This window comes from Phalacrocorax aristotelis, chromosome 2 (assembly GCF_949628215.1).
Source record: "Phalacrocorax aristotelis chromosome 2, bGulAri2.1, whole genome shotgun sequence".
Classification (NCBI taxonomy): domain Eukaryota; kingdom Metazoa; phylum Chordata; class Aves; order Suliformes; family Phalacrocoracidae; genus Phalacrocorax; species Phalacrocorax aristotelis.
In genome coordinates, this window is record NC_134277.1 from 150,606,867 (window position 1) to 150,620,934 (window position 14,068).

The 14,068-nt window shown below is 33.2% G+C and overlaps 1 protein-coding gene across 1 annotated transcript in view; it reads right to left on the reverse strand.

Moving 5' to 3' along the window:
- CSMD3 (CUB and Sushi multiple domains 3) overlaps positions 1–14,068 on the reverse strand; it is a 614,053-nt gene that overhangs the window by 429,137 nt on the left and 170,848 nt on the right. Inside the window, exon 7 of the mRNA XM_075085810.1 lies at positions 7,059–7,367. Coding sequence (XP_074941911.1) covers positions 7,059–7,367 — 309 coding nt within the window. The remainder of the gene's footprint in view (positions 1–7,058; positions 7,368–14,068) is intronic.

Below are 14,068 nucleotides of genomic sequence, written 5' to 3' on the forward strand. Positions count from 1 at the left end.
AATGGGAGTGGGCTTGAATACATGATCTCAGCTTCTGGGATGGATTTAAATACTTGCATTAGGAAGATGTTTGTCCATTATTTTCAGAAATCATCATAACAACACATTAAAGAATGAAGGAAGATTTGGGGTTTTTTTTTGTTTCTACTCAGTCTCAAACACCTGAATGGCACATCCATAGTTTATGTACACAAGAAACAGAGTTCACAAGATCTAAGGTGGAACCGAAAACAGTTACTAGAGTGTCTTGATGAGCACATTATTTAGAACAATTAGAGATTCTTATAACTATTTGCATCATTCTCCCAAGGCTATTAAATACTACTAGGAAAGAAAGCAACTTGAAATCTCTGAAACATCTTTACAAGGGAAGAATTTTACTTTTAACTGTGTTTTGTATGATGACTTATTGAACAACGCTTTCTGAATACACTGTGAAGGAGTAGTAATAGAAATGTACTTGGTCCAAACATGCCATCACTGAACTATGTGTCAGGCTGCATATGCATGTTCATACATAAAACCAACTCCACCATCACCAAAAAATCCCATACCCAAAACACAATAAATACATTCTTTAATACTTAGTAAACTAGGCATTATTTTGCACGTGTCAATGTGGAAACCAGTGGGGAAAATGATAATTGTACTAAAAGAGTTTTAGCATCCTGAAAGCTACACAAGACATAAATTTCAGGATGGAAAACTTGTTTCTACAATAAGGAAGAATCAGGGTATATAGCCATGTGAAGGATATCTATTTAAAACACCGGCAACTCACAAATTCATGTCTTTAGTTATGCAGCAGCATTTAGGTAAAGAAACTGTCCAGCTTGTCTCATCTATGTTTTGTAAACTTTTAAACCAAATATCAAGTACTTGAAACTGCTGACAACTAACACCACGGCTATAGGCAAAACAGGCACTCAGGTTGCATTGCTACGGCTATACAGAATATTAACCATGGATACTTGGGCCTCTTCTAACTTATATACTCTTTCCTTGGGTGTAGCTCAAAGTGGTTCAGACACTGAAACAGTCCCTCCCCTCTACTGAACCTTTCTTACATTATGTTCGCTACCACTCAGCTAATTTTTAAAGCAGTGTATAATTGCACTAAGGATAAATTGTTTTTTATACTCTAACTACAATGTGTTTGATTTATACAAATATATTGAGGTCAAAATAAGAAACCTTGAACTAGTGAGGGAAAATAATGACACAACACGTCAGAAGACAAATATCAGTTATAGAAGAAAACGTATAATATAATGAAGAACACAATTGCAGGAACTGCAAGAAAAATAAATAGAAGACACAAGTTAGGAGAATAAAATTGACAGGCAAGTATAAGGAGTAATAATTCAATTAAAACATTAAACAAATCTTTTAAAATCAGCATGACTGATTTTCCCTTTCTTCTAGTCACACTGGACTTTACTGGATGAAAACTGACCTCCTTTCCTATGACTTTTCTGAAGTGGGAGGATGTCAACAAACTTACATCATTATTATCAGCTTTTCTCTAATAAAAATCTTTAAATTAACAAACCATGGGTTACAGAGTTCATCCACCAAACAGAACATACCTATGTGACTTGTTCCACATATTAAACAGTTATTTCCAAAAGTGATTAAATGCTTGAGTGCTAAATTACATCTGTGTTATCCTAATAAATATTTTTTTGAACTGAGCAGATATGGTTAACATTTTGCAAATGCTTGGTGATATTTCTGCTGTTTAGGCAGAGAATAGAAGTTCAGAGTAGTGGAATGTGTTGTAATCTAAAGTTCTCTTGAAAATAAATGAGATTTAAGATCCTAAGAAAAGAATTGAGTCAATTTTTGAACGGCTACAGATGACTAGTGTCATCCATTAAGATTTCCTGGTACTATTTGAGTTTTAGTTCAATAAGGAATTTTTTTTCTCCAACCTTTATATCTCTGTTTCAGAATTATTTTTTTCTATATTTCATTTATGAATTATGAATTGTACCAGTGGTCTTGTTACATTGCTTGCACCTTGTACTCATTTGTGTCTAGAGTACAGATGTCTTATATTAGAAATTCCTTTGGGACAGATATTGTCTTAGAATACAGGACTTCTTAATGGTATACTAAAATCAATTAAATCTTAAAAAGAATTTCAATCTTTTCCTCTTTGTTACTCTCTTGGTGTATATAGTTTTTTTCCTCTTTGTGACTTTCTTGGTACATATAGTTATATACCTGCCAACACTCTATATATCCTTTGTAAATATTCAGTTCATTGGAAAAAAAGCACATTATTTCCTCATCTTCCAGTATAAGAAATTAAAGCACTGTTCAGTTGCCTTCACTGATCATGATTCCTGAATAAAAAGATCTAGCCAAACTTTATGGTTCTTCCTTGAAAAAGAAAGAAAAGATGGCTACTATAAATTGTTTATACTCAGTTTGTCTTATCTGACAGGAGTTCTTATTTATTTCTGGAGCAGAAGTCCAGGTTCATCACAATGAAGATCAAAGTTCCAGTGATTTGATCAGAGGTACTTCATTATCAATCCACTTTGTACTCCTTCAGCAGAATTAAGGAGTCTTTAAAAATATTTTACACTCACTTTGTAAAATAATTTAAACTCACTTTGTGGTCCTTCCTCCAGTAGTGTAATATCATGTCAGCAAAAGTGACAATCAGACTTGAGTATGTTTAGCACTGATAGATCAAGGATTCTTCCCAATTACACAAGAGAATAGAAATCTCTGCTGTATCAACTTCATCATCTTTTATGTTCATTTTATTCTTTCTTATGATTTATTTAGAAATCCTTGTGCTACTTGTTCTCTATTGCCACTGACACTAGAAGTAAGATTCCCATTATTCGCAGGGGTATTTAAATAGGATGCATGTGCACTGTCATATTAAAATTAACATGAATAGAATAGAATAGAATAGAATAGAATAGAATAGAATAGAATAGAATAGAATAGAATAGAATAGAATATTTTCAGTTGGAAGGGACCTGCAACAATTATCTAGTCCAACTGCCCAACCTCTTCAGGGCTGACCAAAAGTTAATGCATATTATTAAGGGCATTGTCTAAATGCCTCTTAGCATTTGGACATGTGACTCTTAGCATATCTTTAAACAGTATGCTATAAAAACACTTACAAGAAAAAGTTCTAAAATATCTCTCATGATGTTTTCATATACTAAAATAAAAATTCAACAGCGTTAAGAAAGAAAAGATGTAGTTGATATGAATTATAAAACAACTCAATAGCACTAACAGCTTAACTAAACTCTGAATTCTTTGTGTATGGAATACAGACAGTAAAAAAGACCAAAAATGCCAGATTATCCTCTACTAATGTAGTTATGATCAAGTTAACAGTACTTAAATACTTAAACAGAATAGAAACAAGGGGGAAAAAAATTCACATTTAATTTCCTTCCTGGTTTCACATCTGAAGAAGACAATAATACTAGAAACTGTGGTTGTAATATCCACATGAATTGCCACTGAATGCTCATAATTCGAAGCTTCCAGATTTAACTGAATGAAAGTGGCTAGGGACCTCCTTTGTCCCCCCCTACTTCTGTGTAGAGGAAGAGATACTCTTTCCTGAGTTTGGGCGCTTGGTTTCATTAGAACTCAGAACCCAAAAGATGATATGTTTCTTTTCCAGCTATCTTATCTAAATATATTTTTCAATAGCCTATCAAGCTCTATCTTGAAAATAAGCTTTTCACCCTTCATCTACTCCCTTCTTCTACCAGAAGACTTCATCGTTCCAATAACAAAAACTGTTCTCACACTTCTCCCTAATCTATATATTATAGACTCATTTGTCCTTATTTAAGTTCTCCACATACAGGCATTTATGTCCTGAAACATTTATCCTTTTATCCCGTCTTACATTTCCTTTTGTAAGGTGGGATGATCAGAACAATGTAACATCCTTATAGTTTTTTTATTCCTCTGATTCAGCCTGAATTCTTTTTGAGGACCTATAATCTTGTACAGTATTCCTCATGAGATCTCACTGCTCCCTTATAAAATGATACTCGTACTTCCCTACCCCTAATGGAAGTATTTCACCAAATGTATCTAGGGTTCTTTTTTCCTCTCTTGAATAGTCAGAACACAAAGTCTTCTCCCCTTCTGTGATTTCCAACTAATAAGCTTAGAGAAAAAATTATTCAGCCAGTCTTTGACGCAACCTACAATTATTATTGTTGAAGTTCAGATAGTAAGTGTGGTAGACTAATTTACACCTAGCAGCTTAATTTTAGGTAGATAGAGACCTCTAGTTTTCTCTATACATACACTTAAAAAAATATCCATTTAGGAAACAAAATAGTATCATTATTGTTTACTCACTCCGAAAGATCTTATTTACAGAACAATCGTATAGAAGCCAATAGTACAAACCTTATTCTATAGTTATCATTTTGCATCAGTGCTAACGTGTCATAAACTAGCACTATTCTGATCTCACTAGCAACATTATCAAAAAATCCTACAGTGAAGACTACAGGTACAGTACATTTTTACCATTTTAAATATATACATATATGTTATAGTAAGTTTTGATAAATTGTATTTATTATATTAAATTTTATCTTTGCAGGTATTAATTTGCATATATTTAGGAGCATCATTCTTAAATTATAATAAAGAGCACAGGATAAATATATATTTCCAAAGTAAAAACTAATTTTTAATATTTATTAGAGAAAGAAATAGAAAAGGAATTTACGTAAGCTTCTTAAGTAGCTCTTCTATATAGTTGCATAATAATTTAATAAACAGGGCAAGACAAGTAGTTTTTATACTTATGTGCATATTTCATTGTCAAATTGGGGCTAAAATACTTCAGTAGAAACCTACAGGAAAATCCATAGAAACACCTGTGGAATAACTCCCCATAGTGGAAATTTCTTCAAGTCAGTTAACAATAGTCTCACATTCACAAACACTCCTTCAGAATAAGTCCATGTCTTTGTAATGAGGAATACTTTATGGAAGACAATTACAGGTTATTTAATAAGGGTTAATTTGATATGTTTTCATGGCTATTAAAAGTATACTATCAAATATTGGTGTTTGCCAAGCAAAAATGGTAATTTTTCACTCACTATATGAATCCCCACTCTTAACAGCATACCCATGTATACTGTTCTGTGGGTATGACACAATAAAAAATATTTAAAAGATGTTGTATAAAGAATGCTAGCAAAATCAAGACTTTAAATGTGGCATGTGGGAATAAACTGCACACAGAACTAGGTACGGACTTTCTTCTCCGGTAGGGTCTATACAAGACTGACTTCCCCTGTATGAGGGCTGTGGTACCTTTTAGTACCTATGGTACTACTTTAATATGTGACAAATAAGAACCATAACATTATTTTAGCAGTATCTTGGTCTTTAATTTATCTTTTTTTTCCTATATTGTACAGTTTAGCACTTTAATATGACAGAGTAATTCAGAAGTACGTGCCTTACCTATATCTTATATTAAAGGATAGGTCAGAGAAGAAAAGAACAGTGAGAAAACAGTGGAGAGGGCATTGTAATGCAGTGATTACAAACAAGAGAAGGAAGAGACTGTATTTATATCACCGTTACTGCCAAATTTAACTGTCAGATTAGTACGCTTTCACATCTTTAAATTAGAAGAGATTATTACAGGCACTGAGATACTCTCTTATAACTGAAAATAAGCCTGCTTTTTCCAGTTGATCAAAGATGTTCTGAAGTGACACATAGCCACAAAACCAGTACAAACCAAACTCTACTCATTAATTTATACTAGCTGATAACCATGAAAGTACTTCAGTTTTGTACTGAAATTAATACAAATGAAACATAATTTTTTTCTGGTTTATATGCAAACAAAATACAGTGCTTATTTGTGAGTTATCGTACTTCAATTACACTTTAAAATTTGCAGAACTGCGGCTCTGCTGTTTCAATAGATGCTAGTAAATGAAGCTGCAACAACTTATACTAGGTGATTATTGGATCCAACAGGACAACAGATTCCAATCTAAAGTTGTCTTTACAAAATATCAGCCATATAATGAGACTTCTACAAATTGCTTGTGTTATAAAAGATGTTTCTCCTCCATCTATTTGTGTTTATAAATTCTTCATGCACAACAGATTAACATGAAACAATGGATTAACACACAATAAAAATAAAAAATATATAATAAATAGTATTTAACAATGTTAACCTGCAAATTTATGCTGCTCCTTCCCTGAACTTGTGTATGTGTAAAATCATACCACATGCAATTTGTTTCTGAATATCTATGCTGGTTAAATTAAGATATTCCAGCATTATTGTTTCTCAGCCTCATGTTTCAGATATAATCATTTACCTTTTAACACAATAAATAATTCTTTCTTTATACTCCAAATGTTGTTCATTATTAGTACTTTAGCATGTGGATTACATCTTTTGAATATAGGAACACATCAAATCTTTAGATTTACTACTTTAATACTTGTAACTGAATTCCCTAGTGTTCTAAACTTTGTTGCATTTATTGATTTCATGTCTGATAGAATAAAAATGTACAGATGTTTTTCAAAGCCAAAATTTTGTGAAAGATTTCAGCAGAAGGAAGATGATTACAACTGCAACACTGATTAGGTTAGAAGAAAGCAGCTATTTATAAAGTACATTTTTTAAGCTATAGTTGATTATGTCTAAACACATATGCAGAACTAATATTTTAATTTCAATTCTCTAAACTTTCATCAGATCTCACTTACACTACGCTTGATAGTGAAATATAATATAAGTGGCATCAAAAGAAAATTCTGTATCTTTCCCTTTTTCCTTTTTATGGAACAAATTAATTTAAATTACTATGACAATATTATTTTTAATTTCATTTTTCCATCTGGCTGCCCCACTAGAACTCAATTTTAAGCAGATTTAATGCCTTTCTCATTTGGTTCAATTATGCTTCCTGAATGGTTGCCTGACCATTCACTTTCAATTTTTACAAAATAGTTTTCCGTAACCACATGGGCACAAGTAAAATAATGTCCAATACCTCTATGAGTAACAACTGCAAGTTCGTTAGTTCTTTCTATCTGCTCAGCATTTCTTGGTCGTCTTCTTGTGCTTTGTAAATTTGCTTGATGAAGGGAGAGTGCTTCCTTGGAAGTGGCCGACTCCAGAATTGATTTTCTTATATTCATAGCTTGCACTTGTTGCTCTTCAGAAGGTTGTCTATAGGTGGTCACTGCACTGGATACAGCAACATCAGCAGATGTGCTAGCAACAGTAATAGCACCAGTAGTGGCCGCAATACGCTCCTCTAACTCACCAGTGGAGGCAGTTTTGATCAAAGTGGAAGAACCTGTGGGACACACAGTAGCACTGGATGCTAACTTTTTCTTTTGAATTGTGTTTTTCTGATCAACCTAAGAGATTAAATTTCCCTCTGTATAACATAGTAAAGACAACTGACATGAAAAGAGGAACATCAATATGCTTTATTTAAAAATTTGAAGCAATCAGAACATTTTTAATGCTAGTAAACATTTTGTAATTATAACAATATTACACGTTTGGTTTTAAATATTCTCAAAAACTTATAGTATAAACTTTTGAACCAGTCAGAATCACAGAACATAATTTCCACCCCTGCAAATTCAGTCCTGAAATCAGCACGGTTAGAGCAATATATACAGCCGTATCATTAAAAAGGACCCCACATATAGAAAAGTGATAACTGCCCTATTGTGGACTGAAACAGCAGGATAGTAACCTAGGTAGCAGGCAAAGCTTCCGTACTTCAAATGCTAATAAGGCTGCCAAACACAGTCATACTTTTGATTCTTTTCATCAAAGCTTGACAGCTTCCAAAGCTCATTTAGACTTGATACAAGGCCAAGGGTAGATGGATAGGTAAAAGGTACACATTTAAACAAAACATCTAAGCATAATTACCTATACTTGATATTGGGCAAAGGCTGCATCTGTAATTCTCATTTTGCTTTCTGATCCCTGTAACAGGCCAGATCATTTTATTTAAAAAAACCCACCCACAAGATGTGATGAGTTTAAAAATTGTCTGTGCACTACATGTGAAAATAGTGTTAACAATTCTAACATCTAATAGATAGAACACATAACTCGTGGGAATTTTAAATATTTTGTTAACCTTTTACTCTTTCCCCATTCCCCCAATTTGGCTGCAAATATTTGGAAGCCAAATCTCTCACCTGTGAGCATTTAGAACATCTAACACAGTAGCAACTCCATCTTAAATGAAACAAATAAATGACCGAGCAATGTGTAAAAAAATTCATAATAATAAATTAACATAAACAAAGTTAATGTAGCATGAACTATACTATGTTATAATAGTATCTTTAAAACATGGCTTTTTTATTCCCTAATAATGATTAACGTGCTCTTGAACGGTCATTCAAACAATAATATTCCTCACCTCTTTTTATTTCTGAGTTGTCCACCCACATAAACTTTGAGAATTGGCTTTTAAGTGTAGTGGGTGATGGCAGGATGGAAACAAACCAGAGTTTTTGCACTGTTAGAAGAACTTAAATGCTAGAAAATGCAAATAAAACTCCCGGAGGAAATAAGCAGTATATAGCACCTTTCATGCACAAGGTACAGGAAATCTCTTGACAGAATTATCGAATATGCTGTATAAATGAAAGGAACAGATCCTAATATCAAAAATAATCAGTCTTGCTAGTAAACTCGCTTTTAGGCTGAAAATGTTTTCTTTTGCTATACTATTAAAAAATATTACTGTAACAGAATACTTAAGCATTACACAGACAACTAATAAGGCTGCTGGGGGTACATGTTATTTTTGCTATCTTACATTTCATATCTTAATATATGTTCTGCAGTACAGCACTTCTAAATCATACAGTGGCGGTTCCCCCTGCAAAACTAAACAATCTTGAAAGCACCAGGTAAGACTCCAGATTTATGTGTCATAGATGGAATAAAAAACTACTCACTGTCCTGTGATGGCAGTCATAAGTAACTAAAATAGACCTAGACATGTTTTATTCTTTATTTCAGAATAAAAGAAGATAAGTGTCACAGCAATCAATAATATCAAAAGACTAGTCTAGTTATAATTCAGGATACAATAAATTTTGACAGACTGGTATCAAGATTAAAACACAGAAAAAACCAAGTGTATGGTCAAGAGATATTTTGGAATGGATAATGTTGATTAAAACAAAGAAAACTTATTGCATGTTACATAACCACTACTATTAAAGCAAAATCTATGTGGACGCATCTTTATCATGCAAGCAAATGTACAAGAACAGGCAGTCCCCTGCTCCAATATCAAACTCAAAGCAAAGTTTTATTCAGAATCTTAGTCAAATGGCAAGTTATGTCCTAGTGCTTCAAAGAGGTACAACATTTTAAATGAAACAAAGTTGAGAAAGTCCATTTCAAAAGAAAAAAGCAAGAAAAATTATGATTACTTAAAGCTTCAAAGCTTATACATTGAAAAGTACTGTACTTTGATACAAAGGCATCTTTCAAGGAAAACTCCTAACTTGTTAGGGTTCCACATCCACTTATGTTGCAGAGAAGAACTCATATAGAAGATCGGTAAAAGGTAAACAGCGTGGTGTCATTTACATGGAAGATTTTAAGAAAACTTAATGATATATATAAACTATATAAGCTACTAGATAGAACAGATGCATTCATGTTTGCCTAAATATAATTTGTAACCTGTAAAAGCATGAACTTTAATGTCTTAATAGTCTATGAAAAGAAGTTTAGACCAATTGAAACACCTATGATGCATGGGCAATGTAACACAGTCTCCACTCCAGTCATCTGCAGCCAAATCTGACATTGAAGTTTGGCAAAGAGTTTATTTTAAAAATTCCAGTTTTCTCTATGATACAACCCACACACACATATAATTTTCCCTTAATATTCTGGTTGTTTTTTTTTAAAAAAGCAAACTCACAATAAAAATGGAAGAAAGGAAGACTGATTTCTTTTTTTTAGATAAAGTTTAAATCGACAATTTTCAGTCAGCTGAAGTAAACTCAGAGGTAGGCCATCACTTTGAATGCACAATCGGCAAATGAGAAAATCTGAGGCTTGAGGAACTGCCAGGCTGCACCATGGGAGGAAGCAATAAGGATGTGGATGCAAGAAAGAGTAACTGTTGCTTTGAACATGGGTTCACAAAGAAAGGAAAACTGACCAGCCCAGACTAAAGCAGTCTAAGACCTACTGGATTGGACAAATGTTTCTCTAAGTGAGTTCCTGTGGATGGAGAACAGATTAAAATCAGTAAAACTGAGGACCTTTCATGTGTCAAATTAGACTGGTGAGGAAAGATTTGAAGTGGTATTTGCACATAAAAATTTGCAACTATATAGAATTGGAAGGAGATCAAGCTGATGATCTACAGAGCAATTCAGTTCAGAAAACTAGTCTGAATAAACCATTACTTCAAAAGTGTTGTAGCTACTAAAACTTTGGGTAATGCAAACATATGGAAGACCCATAAGCCTTTCTATTTATATAGAGTGGAGGTTGCTCCTGATTCCAGGACCATTTTTAGTAAAGAGGCAAGAACCTTTGACATTTGCCTGAAAAAAAGCTCCGAAAATAGATTATGAATATGTGCTAGATACTCACACCTTGCATATGCAATATGCTACCAGTATACACAGGGTTCCTATTGTAAACATGATAGCAAAGGAAATACACCCCAGATAAACTCATAGTGGCAGTTCTCATTTAAATTAATCTAATGGACTAATTTTTCACAAGTAATCCCGGAGGGAACAAAATAATCTAGGGAGATAATGAATACTTTTGCCCACTCTGCAGAAGCAACCACCAGCAAAAACTTAAGGCAGAAAATGGTATGTAACACACTGAAAATGCTTTTATTGAAAAAGATTTTTTTCTTCCATTTTAGAAGACTATGACTTGGGAAATCTTCTGTTTAAAATGGGGAATGCTAGAACAATGTATCTTCGCTTTCTAGTCCATACAGTTATTTAAAATATAATCCTGTAAATTGTAAGAAATGCGCCAATACTAAATTAAAATTTAACAACTTATAGAAACTGTAGGCCTGAATAAAAGTAGTCAGAGTAGTTCATATGTGTTGGAAAGCAGAGTCAGACAAATGCAATTCTTGTTACAGATCTTAGTTTGAATCTCTATACACTTTAGAAATAACCTGTTTTCTTAACCAAAATAAATTAATTTCGTACAAGACAAACTGAGTTTTATGTTCATTTTAGAAGCTTGAGCTCTATGCTATGTTCACATGTTGTGTTCAGTCCCAGCATAAGATGTAGATTGCAGCTGTGCCTGTTGTCTCTTACTAAACCAGAATTGTTTTTCTCTTCCAGTTCCACAAGCTTCCACAAGGTAAAGTATCAGTAATTAGTCAACATGCATTAACACATGATTTAAGATTGGGGTTTTTTCATAAAATCAACATAATTAACTACCAATATTTAATTGCCATTCTTTCTTACAAGATATGACTGAGAATTATGTTTTAGCAAGATTCAAACAGATAGGATTTTAGAGAAAATTAATTAATTCACTAAACTGACAGTGTGAAATTACAAAGTTACCATGCTTTCAGATATTAACCATCAACTGAACTGAAAAAAACTATTTCCAGGGCAATGTCATTTCTAAATAAAGCTTTGACATGAAGTATGTTACTGTAACTTCTGTTATTAGAAGCCAAATATTATAATTGCACAGACTGAAAGCACAGCCAGTAAAACTTGTCTAAGTTGAAACCCACCATTAAATGTCTGAAATGCAACTAAAGAAGTTGATTTGTTAAGAAGTATTCAGGAAATTTTTTAAAGATTTGCCAAATTTGCTTTTATTTCAGAGGAAACTGAGGAACAAACAAATGTTCTAATACTATTTATTTGTTCATGGGTTAGTAATACCACGCTGATTATGAGTCAAACTCATCAAAAGTGAGGGAACATTCTGTATTGTGATTTTGGTTCATGTAACACTGGGATTAAAACAGGTTTTTTCCACAGGATCATACAATAACTCAGGGCAACATAGACCTCAGGAAGTCTCTTGTTGTCATGACAACGTAAAGCAGGGTCAGCCATGAGGTCAGACCAGTTGCTCAGGGCTTTATCCAGTCAGGTCTGGAGGAAACCTCCTAGGACGGAGACTGCACAATCTCCCTGAACAATTTGCTCAAATGTATTAATTTCCTCACAGAATAAAAGTTTCTCTTTGTATCTAGCTTGAAGATCTCATTTCAAATTTTGTCAGTTTTCTCTCATCCTCACACTATGCTCCATCATGAAAAGCTTGGCTCTGTCTTTTCAGTAACCTCCTTGCAGACATTTGGAAGCTGCTATTAGCTTTCCCCTCTTCTCCAGGCTGAAAAAGCCCAACTCCCTCAGCCTCTCCTCACAGGGCAAATTCTCAAGCTCCCAACAATCTTGGTAGACCTCCACTGAACTTACTCATCTTTCCTATTATGGGGTCCAAAACTTGATGCACCTGCATCAAGACCCCTGCAGTACTCCACTTGTTACTGGACTCTAGGTGGAGTATGGCCCATTTATGGCTATCCTCTAAATGTACATGTTTTTAACTTCAGCAGTGAAAGAACAGATGTAAACTGTCGAATTGTTCATAAGACCAAATAAATGGGATCTCAGGCTACTGTTCAGTAGCTATTCTAATTCATTAGAATTAGTTTTGCCGGTTAATTCCTAGGTATGAGATTGAGTTCAAAATGTGAGAGCAAATAGGGATACTCACTATTTTGTTTATTCAGGATGAATTGAAGGTGTAGGACTTGATTAGTCCTCATGACACATATGATCCCACCACAGACTTCCCAAACAAAGCTAAAGGTCCTTAATGCAGATGACTTTAAATGGGACTTACTATAGTAAACTGCTAGTGAGGTCAGCCTGGGATTTTTCCTGTGTATCTTAATAGCAAGAAGTAAGCTATCCTATCCTTTGTAATGGGTAATTGACAAAGTGTTGGCAGTCTTTAGCAAAAAACGATACATACTTCGTTAAAGGAAAAAAGAAGTGGTTACAATTATATATAGAATTTCAAAAGAGTAATAACTATATTGCATCTTCATTCTTCCTTCAGATGTTCAAGGACTTTCAGTCAAGACTTATTTAGTATCCTTACTTAAAACCTTCCCATAGTTAAATAACTTTGTAGTGACCAGTGCATCCCATTAAGAAGGGGGATTTTTTTCCTAATAAAATATCTTAATTAACTTTTCTCTTTGATGTTCTCTGTCATTAAATATCTACTGCCTGCAAGACCTTCCAATGAAGTTACAAACCTAATTAGAAGAATGTATTCTGGATCTGTTAAAGGAATTTTCAAGTTAGTGTAGGTATTAGAGCTTATTAGACTCTCTTAACATAATTTTAGTTATCATTCCAGTATTTTTATTTTCACAAATCTCTTTTTATAGTCTTCATAAATTTCTAGTATTTTTACCAGCTTTCAAGTTCAAATTACAGTTTTGCTTGTGTTGATTTATAAGTAATAGAAAAGAAAGAAATCAAAACCACAAATAAACAATTAAAAATATAAAATTGATATAAATGGCTGAGATAAAACATTCTTCTGATGAAATCATTTTTCAGTTCCCAGCTATTCAGCAAGGAAATAAAACTGTGGATTTAAAGAAATATATGACTGAAAAACTACAGTTCAAAACAAGTTTCTAGATTTTGGTTCAAACAGGCAAAGATCCCTCAGTTAATCCAAATAGCAAAAGCTTAAAAAGCTGTGTATACACAAGATTAATATATGTAATTTTTGCTTCCTTTTGTTTTCATGCTGCCCACAATTTGTGTGAATTGATTCAGAATTTAATTTTTAATTTCACCAGAAGTCACTTCTCTGCATTGCTGCATTCTCTTATGATTTTTTAGCTTTATTTTTTCCTCTGTCTTTTTCAACCTCTCTATTGTTATTTCTTTCTTCTTTCTCTGCATCTTTTATATTAATTTTAAATGTAAATCAACTGCCGCAATAAGATAT